At 33.6% G+C, this 25,670-nt stretch overlaps 1 protein-coding gene across 1 annotated transcript; it reads right to left on the reverse strand.

Moving 5' to 3' along the window:
- Positions 1 to 398: 398 nt before the first annotated feature.
- LOC118748420 lies at positions 399 to 1,427 on the reverse strand. The gene is made up of 2 exons (XM_036482829.1): positions 801 to 1,427; positions 399 to 740 (listed from the first exon to the last, which is right to left on the reverse strand). The coding sequence occupies exons 1-2, from the start codon at positions 1,414 to 1,416 to the stop codon at positions 511 to 513; spliced, it is 846 nt and encodes a 281-aa protein (XP_036338722.1). The 5' UTR covers positions 1,417 to 1,427; the 3' UTR covers positions 399 to 510.
- Between the last annotated feature and the right edge of the window lie 24,243 nt (positions 1,428 to 25,670).

The following is a 25,670-nucleotide window of genomic DNA, read 5'->3' on the forward strand; positions in this document are numbered from 1 at the left end:
CCAGATAACTTCATATCAGCGCCTCGAGATGGTGTTGTATTTGACGACAGCATATTATTTTGCGACGATATATTTACTTTTCGCGCCAAAGGTCCTGGTTGTTGTTGTCTCGTAATTCTTTTTGAGGCATCCATTACACAGAAGTCCAATAACAAATGCAAATACCAAAATTGTAGCAAAAGAATGTTAGATTTTATTTAACTTTACAGACAGCCAGCTAACGTGTAAGAATCAACTATTATTAAAAAACACGCAGATTGCATTAATTAATCATCCGACACACACTCGTTTTAATTTAATGTTTATTAAGCAAAAGAATAGCAATTTATTGTCAGCAAAACAAAAGAGCGTCTACTCTGACATAACGTTCCTTTCCTGCAAAAATACTGAAAAAAATACCAGTTGCTTATATGGAAAAATTACAGAACTCGAACTAGTTGAGGCCGTGTGGCTGACTAGTATTTGATTAGTATAAAACTAATTGAGTTGACTGAAGGGTACTTATTACTTTTAAGTTTCTTCAGCATCGACTAAATACTCTTCCAGCTCGTCCATTGTATAAACTGCATTTTTGTTTGGGATAGCACTCTTTTTAAAAACTACTTCAGGATCTGATGATATTGTTAAGTATGACATCAAGTCTCTGTTTGTATGCTCCCGAGCAGTTTTACGTGTATGATCATATCGTACGATACGTATGTGTTTATGTAAAGCTTCCAGAGCTTCCTCTGAAAAATTGCCTGTGGGAATAAATTCGTAGTAGTAAAAAATGCCGAATAGCAACAAATCGATTTTCTTACCAATTGGTAGATCGAAATACTCAATAACCTCACACCCATGCATCAATATTTTATGCACGCTGCTAGGCATGTAGTACCATTCGTATTCAGTCAAATACATTGTTCTTGTCCTTATAAGGAGCTCTCTAAACGCGTCGATATTAATACGCATTCCACACGATATTAATCGCAGTATTATTGAAAAATTTTGAATTAGCTCTTTATTAATGCCGGTAATTTCTGATGCCACTTCTGCATTTGAAAAAAATTTGCGAGCTGTGTTGCCATCATTAGTTGTTCCAAATCCAGTCTTTACTTGGTCCACTATTAAGCCTAATCTTGTCCTAAACTCATTTTGAATCCTAACTTTATTCGCAAAAAAGGCGTCTTTATTTTCTTTGCGAACTTGCCAGCATTTAAATGTTAAACGGTATGCGATGTGGAGTAAACACTCAAAACATCTAATCCAAGCATGCAGTGTAGACAACCCATACATGTAATGATTAGCGATTGGTACTTTTGTAAAATTAGTAACATTCATTTCGGTCGGTTTGGCATGGCAAATAAAACAGTTACTGGAAGCATTAGTGCCAGTCAAAATATTGGCAACAGATCCATCAATCATGGTGCAATGCATTTGATAAGAAACTTGAATCCGTTTTCCGTTTCGTATTACAACATCATAAGTTCTCAATTTTTCTCGACATATCATTATATTCGAATAGAACTAGTTCGCGGTTTTCCTTCTTGAAACTAAACTTAATTGGACGACAATAAAAAGACGATGAGCATTTGTTATTGGTCCATATATTTTTGTTGGATGACAAATCAATTAACCTGGAAAAAATATTTATTTTTTAATAACTTATATGGCTTGTCGAAAAGATATAAGACCGTCATATCGCAAAATAGCTAATCGAGTAAATTAATTAATTCAGACCAGCCTTTTGCAAAATAATACTGTAAAAAGTTGTCAATGTAAATTAAAATGCCATTTACTGATCTAAACTCGAATTTATTTTTAAAGGCTATTGAATGTTTTTGGAAGACATATTAGATAATTTTTTGTTACCTCAGAGGGACTAGCGCAATGATGAACATAAACTCATCCGTTAATTTGTCGTCACCAAAATTTTACTTATAGCGGCTATGCGCCGAACTTCCATCCATGCCTCACTTACAAACCAAAGAAGCTTTGGTTATGTCACCATTATCTGGGCTTAGTTCTAAAATACTTTGCGTTGTTTTCAGCAATAATGATTTCAGATCAACTTCGGCTGAATATTCAGTCGATTCAATCGTTGGCCGCAAAGTTTGCTTTTTTGTTTGCAATGCGTTTAAGCTCGGTATACAATCTTTATGCAACCGGTTTATTTTTCCACGTAAACTATTATATTTACGATCTGATAAGTTCAGATCTATGTATAGTGCGAGTGAATCAGATATGGGCAAACCTTCGGTACTACTTTCAAAACATTCAACTTTGCTTGCTTTTTTCATTTTTTTCAGAGCATACTCGAGCTCTTCGATGGAATAGTTTTTCAACAAATGCTCTACCCTTCGATTTTTTGTTCTCCGTGAAGCTTCGCAAAATTCTTCTTTAGAAGGTGTTCCCCGTTCAGCACTTTTATCCTTATTTCCATTGGAATCCGGAAGGGAAAGGAATGTCCAATTTAGCCATTTAGAATATGTTTTTTCAAAAGCGCTTCTTTTGCGGCCACTATAATTCCACTTATTTTTCATCTCACTATTAAAAAGTTTTATTTTTTGATTCAAAAGTGCTTTGTCGCATTTAGCGTGTATTAATTTGTCTTCAAAAAATGCAGATAATGCAGACACTCTATCTGATGGACGAGTAGAAATCCAGATATCAGCTAAAATTGAGTTTTTTATAATTGAATTCATATTAATATTAGTTTTTTCACTATTTTACGCTTCACTACACAGCACAGAACACTACCGCGTGTGTCTACAGTAATAAACTTTACTATTTTTAAAGAATGTTTTGGCATTTAAGTAATGGAAAATACTGTGGTAACTGTAATCAGTGAAATTTTTTTTTTGCAAAAGTTTATTTTATAACCTTAAAAAAACGATTTTCTTCGAAAAGCGCAATGAGTCTGCAGACTTTTTTTTAATTTCAAAGAAAAATGCCCCTTCTTTCAAATAAAAGAATAAAAAAAAACATACTTTCATTTCCATTCCAGCCAGGAAACTCAATATTTTTTAAAAAGCTCTACAGAGTGGTTTCCTTACAGATTTTCTAATTAGAAAAATTGTGTCTTAAGATAAAGTATGATAAATTGTATTTTTAGCAATTTTTTTTTAAAGACTCCAGCTAAAGGCATTTTCATAAAAGAAAAAATATATAAAAAACACACAACTTTAAGAGGTTTTTGTGAGAACCTTATGAGATAAAAACAAAAACTAAGTCCAGATCCTTAATCTAGGATAAATTTCCTTTCCAACGATACCAAACACGATGACATACGTGACAACAATTTTTTTGATTTTTGCCCGCTCATACAGCACTGTGCGTTGTGAATTTCCGTTTACTGCTAGAAACACAATTAAAAAAAACAGAACTTTTGCAACGATTCGTATGAACAAAAACAATTTTCCCTACGTTTGAAAGGCAGTTAAAAAATGCGTATAATGTTCGTCATGAAATTGATATCATAAATTTTGTGTTTCTAGTTCAGCTTTCGTCACTCGAAAATTATACCTCAAAGAGGTGTTTTATTTGATATATTATACGCCGTTTGATTTGCACAGGTATAACACTTTATGTTTAATTCAAAAAACTTATGACGCAAAAGTGAGTATTTTACGTAGTATGAGTGTAAACCGGGTTTTTTGAGTAATCTAAAATCAAATAAAACACCTCTTTGAGGTAGAATTTTCGAGTGACGAAAGCTGAACTAGAAACACAAAATTTATGATATCAATTTCGTGACGAAAAATATGCGCATTTTTTAACTGCCCTTCAAACGTAGGGAAAATCTTTTTTATTCATACGAATCGTTGTAAAAGTTCTGTTTTTTTTAATTGTGTTTCTAGCAGTAAACGGAAATTCGCAACGTTCCGAATAAATAAAAAATGATTTTCCGTACGTTTGAAAGGCAGTTAAAAAATGAGTATAATTTTCGTCACGAAATTGATATAATAAATTTTGTGTTTCTAGTTCAGCTTTCGTTACTCGAAAATTATACCTCAAAGAGGTGTTTTATTTTATATCAATTATTTTGGGGTAGCAAATTTAAAATCGACGAAAATACAAACAATAAACTAAATGTTTTATTTTTCTCAAATAAATTGCTAAAAATATTCTCTAAACCTAAATTATGTATACAAATCGATGTGTACATTGAAACACATAGTTTTTCGAATACGGAATAAAGCGAAAAAGGATATGATGATATCAAGGATGATATGTATTCGAAAAACTTAAAAATAAAAAAAAAATATGAGAAATGATAAAATCTTATCAACTTGGTACCAACTTTGGATACAATAAACAACTGTATTCGTCTGATTGCCTCGTAGTTTAATTGTTGTTAAGATTTCTACTGGGTGTGGGGCGCACACATGTGCTTTTTTTTAAGAAGTTTTACTTCTATCACGTGTACGGTGTTGCACTCGTGCTGTTAAACTAATGATTTGTTCTCAAGTAGTTTTGCTCAGTGGCAATTTATACATATGTATGTAAGTAGTAGCGGCACATTGGGTGAACTAAATGCATTCATACATACATATTTATGTACAACTATAGGTAAATTCCAGGTAGTTTAAGTTAGTTAGTTTTCCCAGATATACGCTATATACCAGATGAAAACTAATGTTTTGCGCTAGACTTGTGGAAACTTAGAATAAAATCGACTAACCAGTTTTTGAGAAATTGCCCGAAATATCTATTTTCAGCAGCCCGATTTTTAGTTTTCAGGCGGTAACGTTATGGCATATTTATATTTTATAAACACAAAAGATAGCGTTAGATAGCTTGTTTGAAGACCCTTCTACTGATATCCACATCAATGACATGGACTTAGTAGTGCGGCCTCAGTGGTAGTTTAAAAATTGCGTTTTTTCGAACTTCAGGCAGCAGCCACGCCCACACAGGCATACGAATCAAAACATCCTGGAACAAAACCTTCTTAGTTTTTTGTGTACTTTAATTCCTGAAAGTTTGAAAAAAATTAAATGATGGTACGTACAGACGCCACATACATACCAAAGCATCTCGTAGTGGAGACACGAACCAAAACACATTTACCTCTATATCTTTCCAACTAGAGGCCGGAACTTAATATATAAGGTATCGTTTGAGGGGTATTGGCCTATAGAAAAACTGTAAATAGGTTGGGTGTATCCACATGCCCCTTAAACAGGCAAAAGCAAAAAAAAAACGTTTTTTGTTTCGCAACACTTTAGCCAAATTTTTAAGAATCCGGTTAATCGTTTACTAAGCCTGAATATATTTTCTGGACACACTGTGCAAGACCTTTCCAACGATATATCAAACATGTCGATTGGACGTCTGGATAAAAACTTCCAAATCTCGTGTATATATAAGGGAGTCATTTCAGCATGCTACTGTTGCTGCTTTCGTCACTCGCGCGCACTGCCGTGCGCTGTGGTAACGTGACTTTCTGTTTTTGAAATTTCTCAGTTCTTTAGTGAACCATACCTATGTTTGTTCTTCAGGAACACACAGGCGTTTAGGCAAATACTTTTCAAATAATTTATGTACAGTAAAATTAAAATGTGCAACGCTTTGCTCAACTTTTTCTTTATATACAGGCCACGACAATTTGGACAATTCTTTAATCAGTTTTTTAAAGTCTGCTTTCGAAAAATCAAAGCGAATATTTGGTTCGCATATTTGGATATCGCAATTTCGAACATCGTTTATAATTTCGTAAGATATCTCAATAGGAGGGTGGTAGACATCTCCGGGCAAAACTAGCGGGTAACCCTAATTTACAGCGGACTTAGATGCATCATCAATATAACCAAGATCTAATAATTTGCCAAACTTATTGCGAAGTACGTTAACATGATTTAGGCAGAGTTCAGCCATCTCCACTAAAAATACATTGTTGCACGCACTAAACGAGAAAGGTACGATATCATTGTCAATGATGTTCCATGATACATTTGGTAAATTAAAGTCACCCAACGCAATTATTGAACCAGAGGGTTTAATCATTATATTAACTGATTTTAGTACAGAGACACATGTGAATACACCGATAAGTCAGATCGGGGAGGAATATAGCATAGATATAAGTAAGTAAACCCCCTTCCAACCTGTACACGAATGCATTTGAATTCTGCAGATTCAATGTGCGGAAGTCTAACTTCTTTAGATGGTATTGAAGAGTCTACGGCAAAGAATATGCCACCGCCGATTCTGTCCTCACGATCTTTTCTGTAGATATGATAATTATTTGAAAGAATCTCTGAATTGAAAATGTGAAGTTTGAGCCAAGTTTCAGTGGAAGAAATTATATTATAATTGCTTTCAAGGCCATTTGGATATAAATTCGTTAATTTAGTATTTAAACCTCTTACGTTTTGATAATAAATACTTAAAGCAGATTTAGTTTTTCAGTTTCTTGATTCAGTATTCTGACGGGGAATGTTTGCTAAATTATTTTTTTGTTTGGCCTATACTCGAATTCACGAGCGAAAGCTCCGGAGGGCCAAAACGACTACTAAGCAGTATGTCAAAATTGTCTAAATTTACGTCAACTTTAAATAAAGAAATATTTCTTACATATTTAAAGTTAAATTTTCTGATACTTAAGTTGATATTTTTAGCTTTGGACGAGATGTAAAACTTTATATCGTCTTCGGAAGTATGCCTCGAAAATCTAGAGACAAATATAGACTTCTTTGGGGGAACCACAACCAGTCTCCTAGTACAAGACTCGATTACCGTCGGAAGGGGTTGAGTAACTGAGTTACTCATTGAGGGAATAGTAAACTTTGGAGGATTAGATGACGATGCAAACACTTCATTGGGGGAAGGGGAAGATACTTCAGGCTCATTATTATTAGAAGCAGAAGCAGACTTTGTTACAAGTTCTTTTGAGGATGATGACTCCGATGTCGGTAGACATAGAGAAGAAAGGTTAGTTAAGTCATTCGGAAGATTGCTCTGACGTGGAACGCTTATCCTTTCATTAGGCGGACTATGAGGACGCTTACGTTTTGACACACGAATATCCTGAATGGATTGTACGATATGTAAGCATTTAAAAGATTTAAATATATTTTCATAATGCTTAAATTTTTCAGTCAGTACCGACAACTTTCCCCCTACCTCTGAAAAACCATTTCAGGTTTGTCTAAACAACTTAAGAGATCATTTTATTGCTTCCGAATTCCATCGATATCTGCTGAGGGTGCCCTCATTCATTTGAATTCCTTGAAAATTTCATATTGAGCTGGCCCAGACGGTATAGCCACAAGTGTCCTTAAAAGTTGTTTAGAGTATTTGTATAAGCCTCTGAAAAATATTTTTAATGCTTTTAATATTGTCACTTTATAAAAATGGAAGTAGGACTAACATCGTAAACTATAGAGGAATTGCGAAGCTTTGTGGTATTCCTAAAGTTTTTGAGGCAATCGTTACGAAAGAACTAATTCACTCTGTTACTTCTGCTATTTACCTATTGCAACACAGTTTTTGCAAAGGTAAATCAACTGTATCTAAATAATCTACTTGAATACGCTACTTATGTGTCTATTGGTTTTAAAAACAATCTCCGAACGGAAGTGATATACACTGACTTCAGCAAGGCATTTGATAAATCATCACATTTAACCCTTATATATAAACTTTATCGAATTGCTTTCCCACCTATCCTTCTCAGCTGGCTTTCTTCTTACTTAGTAGATACGAAACAAAGAGTAATTTTTAAAGATTGTACTTCCCGGGCAATACATGTCACGTCCGGCATACAAAGGGCAGTGTTGGCATTTTTGGTACAATTGTACTTTTGTGATACAATTTCGTTTACAATATACTTTCCTACTACGCAGTACTTTTTAGTACAATTTTGTGATAAATACTATAAATATATAGCTCTGAAATTTACTGCGGGAAATTTTGTAATCTCTTTTTGTCTTCGCCTTCTCGTTTTTGCCATTGTAAGTTTTGAAAAAAAAAGGTTTCGATCGAACCATTATAACATAGCACAAGGTATGCTATCAACCTCACATTCCTAAGCAAGCTTTGAAAGAACATTTTCGATGCTAAATCTTATTAAAACAAAGGCTGCGTTTCTTTATACATTCCGGATAATCCCATTTCACAGCCGGAATAAACAGAATACGTTTGAAATATACGTTAACATATCATCAGGAACGTTCTAAAGAATAAGTAAACAAAAAAGTTTATTCCAAACGTTCAGAATGAATAAAGAAATTCAGCCAAAATGTCGAAATCAGCTTCATATAGAAAATGTGTCATCATAAATTAAGACAGAGAGGTTCTTAAATATCATAACTTTACGATAATCACATATTAACTAGATTTGACTATTTATTTTGTAATTTTTTAATTTTAAATATATGTTTTTTAAATATATAGTTTATCCCTTAACAAAAACTGTAAGAAAATAAGTTTAAATCTTTGAATAATATTAAAAAAAAAATCGTCAAACTTTCGTAAATATTTTCAGCTTTCTATTTAAATTTTTTTTTCAATATTTTTCAGTTTTTTAGCTCATTCAATTTTCAAGTATTTGGGATTTACCGTTGATGTGTGGCATTTTTTGGCGATGTTCAATATTATCTAAGTATGTTCGACGATTTTTTTTTTATGAAGAAAATGAGCAACACCTCTATCAAAAAAAAATATATATTAAAAATCAACGATAAGTCGCAGCTATTTTAGACGTGCACTTTATTTACATTGATCGGTCTACAAAACTGCATACTCAGAATATGTATTTCTAGGAAATCTAATTAAAAACTCGAAGTTTGTACGAAAGTTTGTTGATTTTTTAAATGTTGCGCAAAGATTGAACCTTGGATTTATACGGGTTTTGTTAAAGCATTGTTATAAACAAATAATCAAAATTAAATAATTTTAAGATAAATGGCCAATCTTGTCAATATGTGCGTGTCGTAAAGTTTTGATAAGTACTTGAAAGACTATTAAAATGTCAAGATTTAGTACTGAATTCAAAGAAAATGTCTCTTTTATCCATTCATAATAACTTAAAAAAATTGTTTGTTAAGAAGTATAACTTAAAATATGTGCATACACATTTATGTTAAAAGTGTAAAATATATAAATGTACCTACATAACTTTGCCATGAATGCCATCAAATCATTGGTCTTTAAGGGAATCTATGTGTGCATGTACTAAGAAAATATATGAGCAAATTAAAATGTCGATACAATTTACAATCGAAAAGTACAGTTTTTGTATCGATTTCGTACTGAAGGAACAATTTCATTTCCTAACACTGCCTCAGGGCAGCCATCTTGGTCCCCTCTTGTTTATTTAATTTATAAATGACCTTCATAAGGTGTGGAATTATTGGAAATGCTTAATGAAATGCTAATGATGTTAAGCTCTTTAAGTACATTAGTACTGCAGAAGATAGAGCGCATTTGCAAGCTGACCTAACTAGCATATTCGAGTGGTGTGAAGCAAATTCCATGTCACTCAATTTGAAAAAGTCTAAATTCATGTCCTTCTCTAGAAACTCGTTCTAGTCAAATTCTTATATGATATCTGACCACAGTTACACCTAGGTCAATGAAATTGGTTACCTGCTCACCAATTTCATTGACCTCGGTGTAACTATGGATCCGTAACTAGAATTCAAGTCTCACATAAACTCCTGCGTGATTAGGGCTAGAGGAGTGTTTGCTTTTATTAAGCGCTGGGCTAAGGAGTTCAACTATTTTGGGTCACTAAAGTTCTCTTTACCTCTCTAGTAAGACCAAATCAAATTCATAGTGACCGGCTCGAATCAGTGCAGAAACAGTTTCTGTTATTTGCCCTACAAACTCGCCTAAAAATCTCCCACCCTACAAAGATCGCCTGAAGCTATAGATTAGCCGACGCTTCAGAGCAGGGTGCGGAAAAATTCGCTCGCGAACGCTCAAAAATACGATCTTCTCACATTAGCTTATTTTGCGATTGTATTTTACAGCGATAAATACTTGAGCAAACGAGCGTTCGAGAAAACATTGTTTGCGTTTTCCTTCGTAAGAGATCGTATGCAAAGGGTTTATGTATACACAGTGTTGCCGCGAATCATTTTTAGTGGTAGTCAAATTCCTTTGAAAAAAGGACTAAAAAAGAGCTAAAAAAAAGTCGTTGTGGCTAAAAATGGTAGCTAAACTTTTTTACAAACATTTTCAACAAGTAATGGTATAGAAAAACAATGAACTCTGGAAAAAAGCTAATATTTTATCCAACCAAAAACCTTTTTGTATAAAAGAGAAAATATACGACACCAGCTTGCTGGCTCCATCAAGTGAGTGTACCATCAGGCTCGAAGTTTACTTATTACCAGCATGCTGGTACAATATTTATTTCTTTACAAATGAGGTCGAGGAAAGACCGAAATGATTAGAGCGGAAATTTCATAATTTTTATACCATTTTGTTAAACATTGTTTTTTTTTTTAATTCACACCTGCAATATCGTGATTTTAATCTTCCACAACACGGCTTTGACTCATATAGTGCAAGAAATTTTCGCCAAAATATTTTTTACTTAGAAAATTGAGCTAATTTCACCACTCACTATTACAATATGTATGTATAAAACGTAAAAAACATACAATAGCCGTGTTTTATTTACACGCATATACATCTACGCTTAATGTGTAAAAAAAACAATCATCGACAATTTCCATTTCAAAACAAGTAATTTGGATTTTACCGACAACTATTCATAAGCGCACATAAAGTTTATCGCTTACAGCTCCATACAATTTTTAAGCGCAGATACGTATGCGGGTAAAAAAAAACATGCCTAATACATATATGTATGTATGTGTATCAGTCTTTCTTAGTTTAAATTAAGCAAATATACAACTTTTTCATGCCAAGTATGAATAAATTAAAAGGGCTAGGGGCAATTTTAAATTTATGTGGCCAAAAAACGTATGTGGTAGCTAAATCTAGCCACCAAAGGGCAAAACGGCAACACTGTGTATACACATTGCAAACGAACGACCGTACAAAAGCGATCGTCCGTGGCAAGAGCGCTGGTGCAGAAAATCATAGCGCGCACTCTCCCGCCAACGAAAACATAGGCAATGCTCTCGCTAACAATCGTTTGCTCAAGTATTTATCGCGGTAAAATACAATCGTAAAACGAGCGAATATGAGAAGATCGTATTTTTAATCGTTCGCGATCGTTCCTTGGTAGAGCGTGGGTAAACAAATATTTGAATTTAGTATATTTTGATATGAACAAAGGCAGGTTACTCGCTTTTTTGATATAAAAATGGGCAAAGTATCGAATATTGACAAGACAAAACTTGTTACATATAATAAAGACACAAATTTTTCGAAGTGCCTTTTGTGCGAAAACAACTTAAAGGCTACATATTATGAAACATTAAAAGACATTACGAAACTATACACAAGCATAACTTTGATGAAAGCGTTCCATCTACAAGCGACAATAACGTTTCCAAACGCCGAGGTTCTAACCAATTCGGTCTAAAATGAAATAAAAAAGATTTTTTAAAGTGTTGTGTTGGATTGGTCCCCGTGAAAAACATTCCGTTTCGACTTTTCGATGACGAGCTTTATTTTAAGCAAATAATTGGACTCTATGAAAATCAATTTAGTTTACAATTGAATTCAAAAAATATTGTTAAGCATATAAATCTGTTCGCAAATAAAATAAAATATCTTTTGAAACAAAGTTTGCCCAAGAAAATGTTAAGCTTAAAAGTCGATGTAGCTACCAGAATGGGGAAGAGTATATTGGGAATAAATATCAAATATATTAAAGATTTTAAAATTGTGATAAACACAATTGGCATGATACAATTGAAAAAGAGGCATACAGCACATTTTTTAAAAGAGGAGATATTAAAATGCTTGCAAGAATTCGATATTGACCTTACACAAATATATTCAACTACTTCGGTCAACGGGGCAAACATGTTAAAAGCTTCAAAACTACTTCAAAACGACATGATAGATTTACAAAATGATGAATGCGAAACGACTTCAGAAAATGAGAATGATGACTACGAATTAGTACACAATCGCTTGAATTCTTGAATTCGGTACTGGCAGTAGTAAGATGTGCCGCGCACACAATTCAATTGGCGGCATATGATTCTTTTAAGGAAATGCAAAATAAATTGGAGGAGTGCAGGAAAATTGTGAAACTACTTAGGGCTAGCATAAGAAGCTGTATTAACTCTGCGGATCTACGTTTTCCACCAATTGATAATATAACACGATAGAACCCAACATAATAAGCGGGAGATACATATACGTTTCCATAAACAGGCAGAGTGCAGCAATGTATTAATTTTCTGGGCATTAGGGTACAAGTTCATAAATGCAGCGATGTACAGACCTTAGATGCACAAGTGTTAATGTACGTGTAAAAAACTCCACGATAAACGAAAAACTTCATTTCTGCCTGTTTCGCATGTATGTACACTCGCCAAAACAGTAGGAGGTATTGAATTGCTAGCAAATAGAATGTAGGCCTTTTTCACACAAAGTGGTTAATCTTCCACAAAGTGGGTATTGTAAAAAATTGTATACCTAAGTTTCCTTCAAGAAATGAACTTCTGGCTGATATACTAGGAAAAAAATAGAATATAATGATTTTTTTTTCAGCGCAGTAAATATTAGACAATGTTACGGATTTCCCTAACTAAAGGTTCTTAAAGTATGAAATGTTAGATACATACATATCGTCACCTGAAATGCAAAAAGAGGTAACAACATCGTAAATTAAATGGAAAAAGTCGTGACTAATGTTTAATTTTTTTTTCATAAAATGATGTGGGGAGTTGTAATTCGAATCCATCATATAAATCAAAAAGTGAATTTTGAATTTTTTATTAGTTATGACATTTTGCATTTCAACGATGATGTTTGTTACGTCTTTTTGCATTTTAGGCGACGATATGTACATACAGGCAATTCTTTCACACAAAGTGGTTATTCTACAAACATACAAACATACAAACTTCCATACATACATAAATAATTTACCCTCCAGACGAACGCTCGCGATCGTTCAAAAATTCAATCTTCGCAATACGAGTAACTGATTGAGTCTCACAAAAAACGCTCGCAACCAACGAACGATCGCGAAAGATCGAACGACCGACCAGTGTTGCCGCGAAACATTTTTAGTGGTAGCTAAATTCCAGCTAAAAAAGGGCTAAAAAAGAGCTAAAAATCGTCGTTGTGGCTAAAAATGGTAGCTAAATTTTTTTACCTACATCTTATATATAAAAATAAGTGCACGTTTTTGGTGTGACCTCATAACTTGAAAACAGCTTCACCGAATTCAACCAAATTTATGTGGCATATTCGATTTATCATGCAGATGGTTTATGCGAAGTTTTCCCGAATTCGGAAGAGGGGGCGTGGCACCACCCATACTAACTAAAATATAAAAATAAGTGAACGTTTTTGGTGTGACAATATAACTTAAGAACGGCTTCACCGAATTCAACCAAATTTATGCGGCATATTCGGGCCATCATGCAGATATTTTATGTGGAGTTTTCCCAAATTTGGAAAAGGGCGTGGCATATGTATGTATCTTATGTATACAAATAAGTACACGTTTTTGGTGTGAGCTTATAACTTGAGAACGGCTTCACCGAATTCAACCAAATTTATACGGCATATTCAGGCTATTATGCAGATGGTTTGTGTTAAGTTTCCCCGAATTCGGAAAAGGGGGCGTGGCACCACCCATACTAACAAAAATTTTCATCTGGTATATCTCTTGAAATATTTGTGGTAGATTACTGGAATTGGTAGCTATACGTGGCCTGTTCAAGAGTTGGCATTCCAAATTGTTTATTTATTCATACCCAAGATGGAAAAACAAAAAATGTAGTATATCCAAATCTGTTGGATTAAGATTTAAAATAAAGAAAAATAAAATTTAAAATAAAAAAATTTTGAAATAAAACAAATGATAAATTTTCATATAGAAAAATTCCAGGACTTTTCATTCGTTTTTCAATATTTGGTGTAGAGAAGCACACCGGGGTACTGCTAGTATAAATATGTAAGTATACACGCAAACATTTTCTATAATTACTGGTATAGAAAAAGAATGAACTCTGAAAAGAATTACTATTTAATTCAACAAATAAACTTTTTGTGTAACACATAAAGCATATTAAGGGCCACCAACTTACCTATTTTAAAGTATAGTTAAATCGTTAACGGATAAGATAACGGCCCAGAAACGTAAGGAACATACATAGAAATATGTTTACTTGCCTTAAAGGAAAGGCGTTCGCTTTATGAGCGAAGAGTTAAATTCATGAAAATCATAAAAAAAATTTGAATGTCAATGATGAATAAATTTTGAAAAGGGCTAAAAAAAGGGCTAGGGGCAATTTCAAATTTTTGTGGCCAAAAAAAGAATTTGGTAGCCAAATTTAGCCACCAAAGGGCTAAAACGGCAACACTGCGACCGACGCTTGCAGCGAAATCTTGTCTCTCGTAATTTTAACGAACTCTGATATTGCTCGTAAGAGATCGTAAATACTTCTTCTCGCAGCGCTACGTTATCAATCGAGAAAGATTGCAAGCACTCAATTTTTGGCCGCGATTGATCGCGAAAAATATCGTATTTTGATCGTTGAATCGCTTGAGGTTATTTTTTTAACTAAACTAAACTAAATTAAACGCGATGGTCAGTAGTCCCTTTCCATTGAGCGATTTAAATTTTTGTACTCCTACAACACCCTCGAGGCATTTTAAACCTATTGCGTTGAGTATTTGTAAATAAAACTTTGAAATGCATGATTCTTTTCGTTCGTTTTAGCAAACATTATAATTGCTTCGAAATATCCGAATCGCTTTTTGTAATAAAGAAAACTTTGCTCAACAAGTTAACTAAATAAATTAATATATTTAACCGGGAACGAAAAAATTACAAATTACATGACTGCTAAGTAACGGGTGATTTTTTAAGAGCTTGATAACTTTTTTTTTAAAAAAAACGCATAAAATTTGCAAAATCTCATCGGTTCTTTATTTGAAACGTTAGATTCGTCCATGACATTTACTTTTTGAAGATAATTTCTTTTAAATGTTGACCGCGGCTGCGTCTTAGGTGGTCCATTCGGAAAGTCCAATTTTGGGCAACTTTTTCGAGCATTTCGGCCGGAATAGCCCGAATTTCTTCGGAAATGTTGTCTTCCAAAGCTGGAATAGTTGCTGGCTTATTTCTGTAGACTTTAGACTTGACGTAGCCCCACAAAAAATAGTCTAAAGGCGTCAAATCGCATGATCTTGGTGGCCAACTTACCGGTCCATTTCTTGAGATGAATTGTTCTCCGAAGTTTTCCCTCAAAATGGCCATAGAATCGCGAGCTGTGTGGCATGTAGCGCCATCTTGTTGAAACCACATGTCAACCAAGTTCAGTTCTTCCATTTTTGGCAACAAAAAGTTTGTTAGCATCGAACGATAGCGATCGCCATTCACCGTAACGTTGCGTCCAACAGCATCTTTGAAAAAATACGGTCCAATGATTCCACCAGCGTACAAACCACACCAAACAGTGCATTTTTCGGGATGCATGGGCAGTTCTTGAACGGCTTCTGGTTGCTCTTCACTCCAAATGCGGCAATTTTGCTTATTTACGAAGCCATTCAACCAGAAATGAGCCTCATCGCTGAACAAAATTTGTCGATAAAAAAGCGGATTTTCTGCCAACTGATTTTGGTAATAAAATTCAATGATTTGCAAGCGTTGCTCGTTAGTAAGTCTATTCATGATGAAATTTCAAAGCATACTGAGCATCTTTCTCTTTGACACCATGTCTGAAATCCCACGTGATCTGTCAAATACTAATGCATGAAAATCCTAACCTCAAAAAAATCACCCGTTACTTGGCACCCACGTCACTCTTGACAGTTATAATTTCGAAAAAGTAGAGGATTTCGTTTACTTGGGTACCAGTATTAACACCGATAATAATGTCACTCTTGCCAACACGTGCTACTTTGGACTGAGTGGGCAGTTCAGGAGTAAGATCCTCTCTCGACGTACTCTATAAGTCATTCATCATGCCCGTGATGTTATATGGCTCAGAAGCATGGACAATGACAGCATCCGATGAGGCGGCTTTTGGAGTATTTGAGAGAAAGATTTTGCGGAAGATTTATGGGCCTTTACGCGTTGGCGACGGCGAGCACCGCAGCCGATGGAACGATGAGCTGTATGAGCTTTACAACGACGCACAGTGTTTCGACTATATGGAGGCTGATAGAAATAATAGTACACCTGCACCGATTTCACTGAAACTTGACATGTGCTCTAGTTTTACTTAGAAATAGAGAATTATGAAATTTTGTAAAGATGGAATAATTGCCACGCCCTCTACTCTTGTGGGCGGAAACATTAAATCTCATCCGATTTCGATGAAATTTAGTTTGTAGTCTTTATTTTATGGGAAAAACCTAAATATAAAATATGGGGAAGATTGGATTACTATAACGTTCAACACTCACAAAAAATGTGGGCCCAGTCATTAAATGTGATGGAATTTTCGGTAATTTTTGTTTCCTGCTTTCCACTCTCAGAAAACAAAGGTTATACAATAAAATGACTTAGGTGTCAATACTCGCTTTTTTCCCAATATCTGGTGGGACTTTTTCATTGTTTGAAAAATTCTTTTCGCTAAATTATGCAAAAAGAAGCTAAAAATCAAAAATTAAGAAAATCAAAAATTACATATATTTGCAAAGTCGCGCGGAAAGATCAAATTATATATTCGAAAACTACATACAATTCTCTAAAATATTAGCCTATTTTCAAGACCTGACGGACCGGTACTCACACTTTTTTTACTAATAATCTTTAGCATCTACATTTCAAAGTAAATTTTTGGTAAGAAAATAGGAAAATACCAAATAAATGATAAATACCTTCACCTGAATACTCCACGACATTTAGATAATTAATTACAATTGAAAAAGAAACACTTTCTGTAATGGGTTCAGCGCCAAATGCAACTAAACTGATTAGTCGGTATCGCGCCCACTCCCGTATTTTTTTGCAAATGTATCGTTCGTGAAGAAGGGGGGTTAGTAAATAATGTAAAATTTGGTACTTATGACTTTTACTATTCCCTCTCTAAGTCAAACCGGTTTTTTTTACCAACTGTCACCATGACTTTTTTTCTACCTGCCTCCATATAGTCGAAACACTGTGCGACGTGGGCATAGTGCAGCGAATTAAAATACACCCATGTCTTTCGAATGGACACCGACGCTCCAGCTCTGAAAGTATTCAACTCGGAACTCGCTGGTGGTAGCAGAGGAAGAGAGAGGCCCCCACTGCGAGGGAAAGACCAGGTGGTTACGGACTTGGCTTCACTTGGCATTTCCAATTGGTGTCAGTTGGCGCCAAAATCGCTTAGGCGGTTGCATCGCCAAATAAGAAGAAAAAGAAACTTAGTACAACTGTAACGGCTTCGTATATTTTCGCGACAGCGACCGCGTGGTGTCAGCGCAGAAACTCAGCGCAATAGCGCAGTGTACTGATTTGAACACGGCGCCACGATATTCTCATAATTATTGAGTAAAAGGGTTAAATTTGCCAAGGTACATACGTTTCACCACTCAAAAACAAAAACAAATACGTGTAACTTTTTGAAGAATCAAGGCGAATTATGTGTTCATGTGTTCTTGGTGTTAATGGCGCTAGCGCTTTTCATATATTAGTGTTGGCGCGGCAACTTCGGTTACGGTGTTAGCGCATTTGCGCCGCGCAGCGCAGTGTTACCCATGCCTAATACGAGCATGGATCGGAAACTCGGCCTTTCCGACCACGCCCTACAGTTCGTCCATAGCGCGGAACGGAAACTAGGTCTTTCCGCCCGCCGCACATAAAAGTAGACTGGAGACTAGGCCTCGCCAGCTGACCAACTTGCTATTTTATATTATTACTAGCTTTTACCCGCGGGTTTCACCCCACGTCTTTATACAAATATGAAAAATACTTTATGTAAAGATGTTGTAGTCTCTGCTCTAATTTTACTATAGCCGTGAAAGCAGCATATAGCTTTGGTGTTATGGAATGAAATGCAATAATATTTTTTTGGTACTGCAGGTGTTTTTATTTAAGTTAAAATATCTCCAATAAATTATATAATAGAAGAAATACTATCTAATTTCTTACGAATAATACTTCTAATATGATTTCACAGCATTTTTTAATACCTCAAAATATCTATTAACATAAATGCATTTTCCAATACAAGTATCATACATTAAAGTTTCGGATTTTACTTCAAGGCACGATTGTTTATTGTCATTGCAAAAGCTAAGAGAAATGCAAACTGAGGTCTTTTTAATTCGAAAGGCATATCAAAAGGAATTAAAGGAGTCATGGACTTCTGGTTCCGAAGTTAGGGCTAATGAAAACTCCACGCCCATATTATGTGTCACACCCTTATTTACAAACTCTTTTATATAAACCTTACTATAAGCACCTACCATTGATATGTTTGCATCAGGGACCGTAACGGTTATAAGTTTTATTATAATAGTCACTTTTTAATCGTTATTTACTGAGTTTTATTTTTTGCACGGAAAATAATGGTTACGTTTTAAGTTTTATTTTTTTGCTCGGAAAATAATGGTTACGTTTTAAGTTTAATTTTTGCATGGAAATAATGGTTACGTTTTAAGTTTTATTTTTTACTCGGAAAATAATGGTTACGTTTTAAGTTTTATTTTTTGCTCGGAAAATAATCGTTACGTTTGAGGTTTTATTTTTTGCTCGGAAAATAATCGTTATTTCTTAAGTTTTATTTTTTGTTCAGAAAATAGAACTTAATTTTTGCGTATGCGTATGCGCTTTTTTGCACTTTTTCTTTAGAAATGTGGTTCGCTTTGTTTCTGCGATGGTATCTGTATTTTCATTACCCACTCCACAGTGGCGTTAAAGGTTCAATGCAGCCGCCCCCTGTCTATTCACGCATTGCGCATACGCATACGCAAAAATTAAGTTTTATTTCCTGAGCAAAAAATAAAACTCAAGAAATCTATTTATTAATACGCTAACATAAATTTTGTCTCCGTTCGTTTGGCGATTCTACCAGCCGATTTCAAAACCAAGAACACCGTTGGAAAGGCATTTTTCCGTATATGAGCAAAACCGTTGTTTAAACAATTTCGAATTGTGTATAGATGTTGCTGCAACATGTTCAATTTGACATGTTTCGCCTGTTGTTTCACTACACATTTGAAATTAAGCTTTGAAATGAAGATAAATATGAAGATGAAGATATAAGTGAGAACGATGAAGTCAAAAAAATGGCAAAAGTGAAGATAAAGACGAAAATGGAGACAATGACAGATGCATAAGAATTAGGGTAACTAAAAGGGTAAGAACATTTCTTGAATTTATGAAGTAAACTTCTTTAGCGGCAGTTGGGTGAGAATAAAAACATAAACAAAAATGCCTAGAGGTACAGGCAAAAACAAAGATCAAAGCAAATTTAAACACTTTAAGGTAAAGGTGAAGAGGAATATGCAAAAATAAAGATAGATATGAAGAAAAGGATGAGGATCGATATGGTTATCGATATAATCCCGATATTTTTATCGATATAATAATCGACATTGCTATCGATAAAATAACCGATGTTGTTATCGATACTGTTATTGATTAAATAACAGCTATTGTAATCGATATAATAATCAATATAATAATCTATATTGTTATCGATACAATAATGGATATTGTTATCGGTATAATAATCGATTAAATAATTGATTTATATTGTTATCGATATGTACAATAATCGATATTGATGATTGTTATATTTATCGTATTTTTCTATATGTTTATGGATATCGTTATCGGTATTTTTATCGGCACAGTTACCAACAGGGTTATCCATATAATAATCGGAACATGGAATGTGATCACATTAAATGACATCACATCACATTATATCACATGATATGAAGAGACATCACATGACTTGACATCACATGATATATCATCGTATAATACGACATGGCATTACATGACATATCATATGGTATGACATCATATGACATGACATCAGAGGATATGACAACACATGACATGACATCCTATCACTTCACATCTTATCACGTCATCGCACCTCATCTCATCTACGTGAATAGAAAAAGAAAAGGATATTAGCAAAGATGTGAAAGATAAAATCAAAGATGAAGACCAAGGTAAAGTTACCGATTTCAAAACCAAAAACACCGTTGGAAAGGTAATTTTCTGTAGATGAGGAGAGTTTTTATAGTTTCGAAATTGGTTGAAAAACGTCGTTTAAAAATTTCCGTATTTGTGTATGGTTGTTTTTGCAACCTGTTCAATTTAAGCTGTTTCGCATTTTGTTTTACTTAGTATTTGAAATTAAACTTTGAAATAAAGAAAGATATGAAGATAAGGAAACAAGTGATAACGATGAAGACAAAAAAAAACGGCAAAAGTGAAGATAAAGGCGAAAATCGAGATAAAGGCGAAAATGGAGACAATGAGAAATACATAAGAATTAGGTTAAAAGATAGGAATCGAAATAAAATCAGCCATAAAGGTTACTGAAATATATCGAATCATCGAAGTTTATAATTATCGAAATTCATCCATGCTTTTAAGTTATCGCAACGTATCGAATTATTCAAACTGATCAATGTTTACTGAGTTGTCGAACTTTATAGAGACATAAACTTAGTTGTCCAAATTTACGGATAGTTATCGAGCTATAAAAACGTGTGGGATTGACGAAATTTGCCAAGTTAAAGAAATGTATCAAGTTATCGATATTTATTGAATTACCATTAGTAGTAGTGAGTATTCCCGACCGTCTTTCCATCATCCTCACTGAAGTCGATGGACCTAGTTCCACTTCCTCTAACGCAGCTCCAACATCTACCGTTGCAGGACGTCCTGTTCCGCCGCCACGCCTTCCAGGTATGCGACCTTAAAAAAGTTAAAAATGATAGTTAACAAGCAAGCAAACAAGAAAGGTGTAAAAATCACTTACCTTCATATATTTCTCTATGGGTCCGGGCGAATACTTCACGACCCGGATGTCGACGATTGGGGTATCGCTCTGCATAGAGTCTTTGAGCAGCTCTGGCATTACAGCAAGCTTCACCGTAAATTAGGTGAATATCCGCATATTCATGCGACGTATACTGCGTGTTCTCTGTCATAGTATTAATAACACAATGTTCGAAGGGTCCAATTTCACAAAATCCACTTTCACTAATTCCGGTAAGTAACATAAAATAATGTCAGAAACAAGTAATTATGTACCTTTGTACTATTTAGCATGTCATTTGACGGTAACAAGAGCAAATTCAATTTAAATCTATTAAATACATTCTAGCGTGTCTCAGTCCTTTACCCACAAAAGCGGCTATAACTTTTTTTTTCTATTCAAAACAGTAAGTGTGGCACCTTTCTGAAATCTTTAAAAAATGAGCAATTTTTTTATGTAATGTAAAGTTTTAACTCAGTACATTTTTTTTCACCCGAGATAGTCAAAGTTGGGGAAGAAAATATCAAAAAGTTAAAAATCCAGAAATAGTCCTAATTTTATGATGGTTCCTTAATATATTTTAACTACATTGCATTTGAGTACGGAGAGGCAACTATCTGGAAGTATTTTACATAAAAAATTTACTAAGTATTGACCGGTTTGAAGTTGCAGTTAAAGAAAACACATGAAAAGGCACGATTTTTTTTAAATTCGAAAAAATGTAAATATTTCAAAAACGGTGACACTTTTACCTGAAAATTTTTTGTTTATCAGGGAGCTCACCCCCCACCTACTTTCCCCTAAAGTTTGGCACGTTACTTCTGGGACACCCTGTATAAGCTTATCAATTTATCACTGCTTATCGAATTTAATCGTCTTAACAGAGTGTAACGAGTTATCAAAATGTTTAGATAGTTTTCGAAAAATGTGGAGATGTCAAAAGTAAAAATTTATAAAGGTATCAAAAGTTTTTACATTTTTGAGTTATCGAAATTTATCGAGCCATCGAATTTCACAGTTATCGAAAATGGTCGAGTTAACAAATTTTGTTGAGTTATCGAATTTTAGTGTTCTTGAAATTCATCGAACTATCGATATGTATCAAATCATCGAAATTTATCGATAAACTTGAATGTATCGGGTCAATTCCAAGTCCTGCCGAAGTCCTCCAAAGACCTTCTCAGATAAAAAAAAAAAATTAGTTACGTTTTAGCAGAAGATTTTCCAGTTAGTTAATTTGTACCGTATAAGTATCGCTACGTGTTAAGTTAGCAAAACCTCTCCAAGGCTTCTAAAACTAGAAAAACTGTCGAATTTCGACAGTAACTGGAACTCTAGTAACGATTATTTTCCGAGCAAAACATAAAACTTAAAACGTAATCATTATTTTCCGAGCAAAAAATAAAACTTAAAACGTAACCATTATTTTCCGAACAAAAAATAAAACTTAAAACGTAACCATTATTTTCCGAGCAAAAAATAAAACTTAAAACGTAACGATTATTTTCCGAGCAAAAAAATAAAGCTCAAAACATAACGATTATTTTCTGAGTAAAAAATAAAACTCAAAATATAATGATTAAACTTGATTTTTATAAGTAAAAATTAAAAAATTAAAATCAGTGCCGCTGAAGGTACTCCGAGTAATAAGAAATATATTGGTTTACTCTTTATGCACGGTAGCCCTTCTCTTTCCGCGTGATTTTTTGAGTTGAAATTTCAAAGGATAATCGTTATTTGCGGTCCCTGGTTTGCATACTATTTTTCAATTTTATGTGACTTATGGTTCCGAAGTTATGGCTGATTAAAAATTCTACGACTATGAGATATGTCACGCCCCTCCAACAAAGTCATTTATTTATACCTTACTATAAACATCTACCATAGATTTGTCTGTCAAGTTCCGAAGTTATATGTAGCTGATTAAACATTTGCAGGCCTATGGAAGGTGCCACTCCACCTCTCAAAATTGACACCATATTTGCAAACAAAACCATACCTATAACCAACAAAAATTTTGGCCAAATATAGTAAAACTGCGTTTTTAATTTTTTCCCTCGGCGTCAGGATTTTTTTAAAAGGACTTTGAAATTTCTAGAATATGAATGAATAAAAAAATTATCCAGAAGATTCGGTGCATTGTAGAAAAACAATATAGGTCTCAATTAAAATAAAAAATTCTTTAGAATAGGACAAATTTAATTTTTGGGTGCACCAGTACGAATAAGTATTGAAAATGTCATTTTAAAATTTTATCCTTGAATATCCTTGAAAATTTCCAATATTTATTTTCGAAAAAAAAATATATGTCAAGGGCTAATATGTTAACTACCACATCCTCGAAATTCGTCCTTCTAACTTTATTAGTTTTAGATAAAAAAAAATGTACACTTCTCTTTTTAAGATATTGATAGTTAAAATATACATAAATGAAGATACTGGAATCATTATTATGGAACCATGTATACGCTCTAAAAGAACAAACTGACCGTATGATGTACGGTTTAAGTACTTAAATTTTTTTGTATACAAGGGCTACCAGCCCTTCACCTAGGGGGGCAGGAGTTTATATAGAGGGATAAAAAGTTTTTAATTCTTTTTTTTGTGTATATAAATAGAAAATTTTGGGTTTAAGAAAGTATAAGTTTTCTGGTAGCCTTTATAACGATAAAATTTTTTTAAAAATCGGTTTGTATTTTTTTTAATAGGTATTTTTTAAAAGGTATTTTTTGTTTCCAAGTATCTTTTCTCGATTTTTTATATACAAATATGCATACCAGGAAGGCGGTTTAATCTCCTTTACAACGATACCAAATTTTTAAAAATCGGTCAGTAATTTTTTTGTTATTTTTTTTTTTACAAAAAAAGTTATTTTTTTATTTTTAAGTGTTATTTCTCAAATTTTTATATACGAAGTATCCAAATACGCATATCACAAGAGATAAAGTTTGATTGCGTTTACATCAATTTTTAAAAAATAGCATTTTTTCCTTTTAAATGTTTTCTTCTCAAATTTTGATATACGAAGTATACAAATTTGCATATCAGATGAGAGGAGGTTTAATCACGTTTAAGAATCTGTTCAAAATTGCTTAAAATATAAGGTTTTCAATTTTTCGAAGACCCGACCTTTGACTCCTTATAGCACCTGTAATATAAGTTTACCATTTAAAAAGGAGCAAAAGGTGGACTCCGCCTATATTATTAGTTTTTTAGTTCTGTACATATAGTAAAGAAAAATATTTTTTTACCAAAGGTCCTTTTTCGAACTTCGAAGGCCCATATTTCGATTTCGGAAGCTAACTTCGAAAAACGGAGATATTACTTTTTTACCTACATATGACTCAATCTCTAAAAAAAAAATTGCTTTGGTCCAATACCCAATCGAGTGCTGTACAGTTTAATGATTCCAGTATCTTCATTTATGTATATTGTAACTATCAATATCTTATAAAGAGAAATGTAAAATTTGTTTTATCTAAAACTAATAAAGTTGGAAGGACGAAATTCGAGGATGTGGTAGTTTACATATTAGTCCTTGACATATATTTTTTTCAAAAATAAATATTGGAAATTTCCAAGGATATTCAAGGATAAAGTTTTAAATGGATATTTTCAACACTTATTATCTCATTTGTCTGTAAGAAAGCATTTTTCTGTAGACTAAATAAATAAATAAACTAGGAAAAAGTGACGGATTCGACACTTTGTTAAAGTCAGTATCCCCTGCTTCTAAGAAGACTAGAAATTCGACGATTTGCCAACTTTCTTATCATTCTAAATGCATGCGCAAGGTATCGTAAATGAAAAAGCATTTTTGCACATTTGATAGTTTGACATGGTGGCGACGATATATGTATTTTTTCTTATATTTGTTTAATTTTTTTCCATCTTACTAAGTGTGGCCGACATATAAAAAAAATCCCAAAATTTTCATCTTTACACATACATGTTTCTGGCATGCGGAGGACGATATGTACTTGCCGATTTTTTTTACAAAAATTATTTAAAAAGCAGACGTCTCGGTTGCAAACCGGTTAATCGTTTCTCCAAATATTTCACATTGATTCTCTAAAACAAATTTTCGATGTATTCTTAAAATGCATAAACCTGAAGGTAAATTATATAGGAAATTAAACTAACTATTTATTAAAACTAGTAATAATCGCCGAAATACGGGTGAGTACTTAGCTCAAAATTTATTTAAAGAACTTCGTGAAAGACAATAATTAATCTTGTATTGCTAGACACCTGAAAACCCAGAATAATTTTTAAGTTCTTAAAAGACATTACTCTACTCTAAGCTTCGTGCAGTGGGCCATGAGAAAACCGTAATCTTTAAGGTATAGTCCGTCCAACCTTTCACAATATCTGGTATTAGTCTTAATCTGAAACCCAATAGTCATTGAAAATTGGCGCCGTTTATGGTGAAAAGCATTTAATATCACACTTTTAAACTAACCCTAGAAACCTAATCTTTTTGGGAGTAACGTAAAGCCTTAACATACGCCGTAGAGGCTTATGTACTTAAAAGATAACCTGCGAGCTAAAATGTACTTAGTCCTGCCTTATTTTTTTTAAAATATTGAAGTGGTGAGTTTGACTAATAATAAAACATAGTTTTATTAATAAAAA

The sequence above is a fragment of the Rhagoletis pomonella genome, unplaced genomic scaffold, assembly GCF_013731165.1.
Source record: "Rhagoletis pomonella isolate Grant_MI unplaced genomic scaffold, Rhpom_1.0 Rhpom_scaffold_00001, whole genome shotgun sequence".
NCBI lineage: Eukaryota > Metazoa > Arthropoda > Insecta > Diptera > Tephritidae > Rhagoletis > Rhagoletis pomonella.

What these genes read in the sequence shown, in the direction of transcription:
- LOC118748420 (XM_036482829.1), bottom strand. Translation starts at nt 1,416, where the DNA reads ATGCATTGCACCATGATTGATGGATCTGTTGCCAATATTTTGACTGGC. An exon ending in GTATTTCGATCTACCAATTG is followed by an intron (nt 741 to 800) that starts GTAAGAAAATCG and finishes TTATTCCCACAG; the next exon opens with GCAATTTTTCAGAGGAAGCT.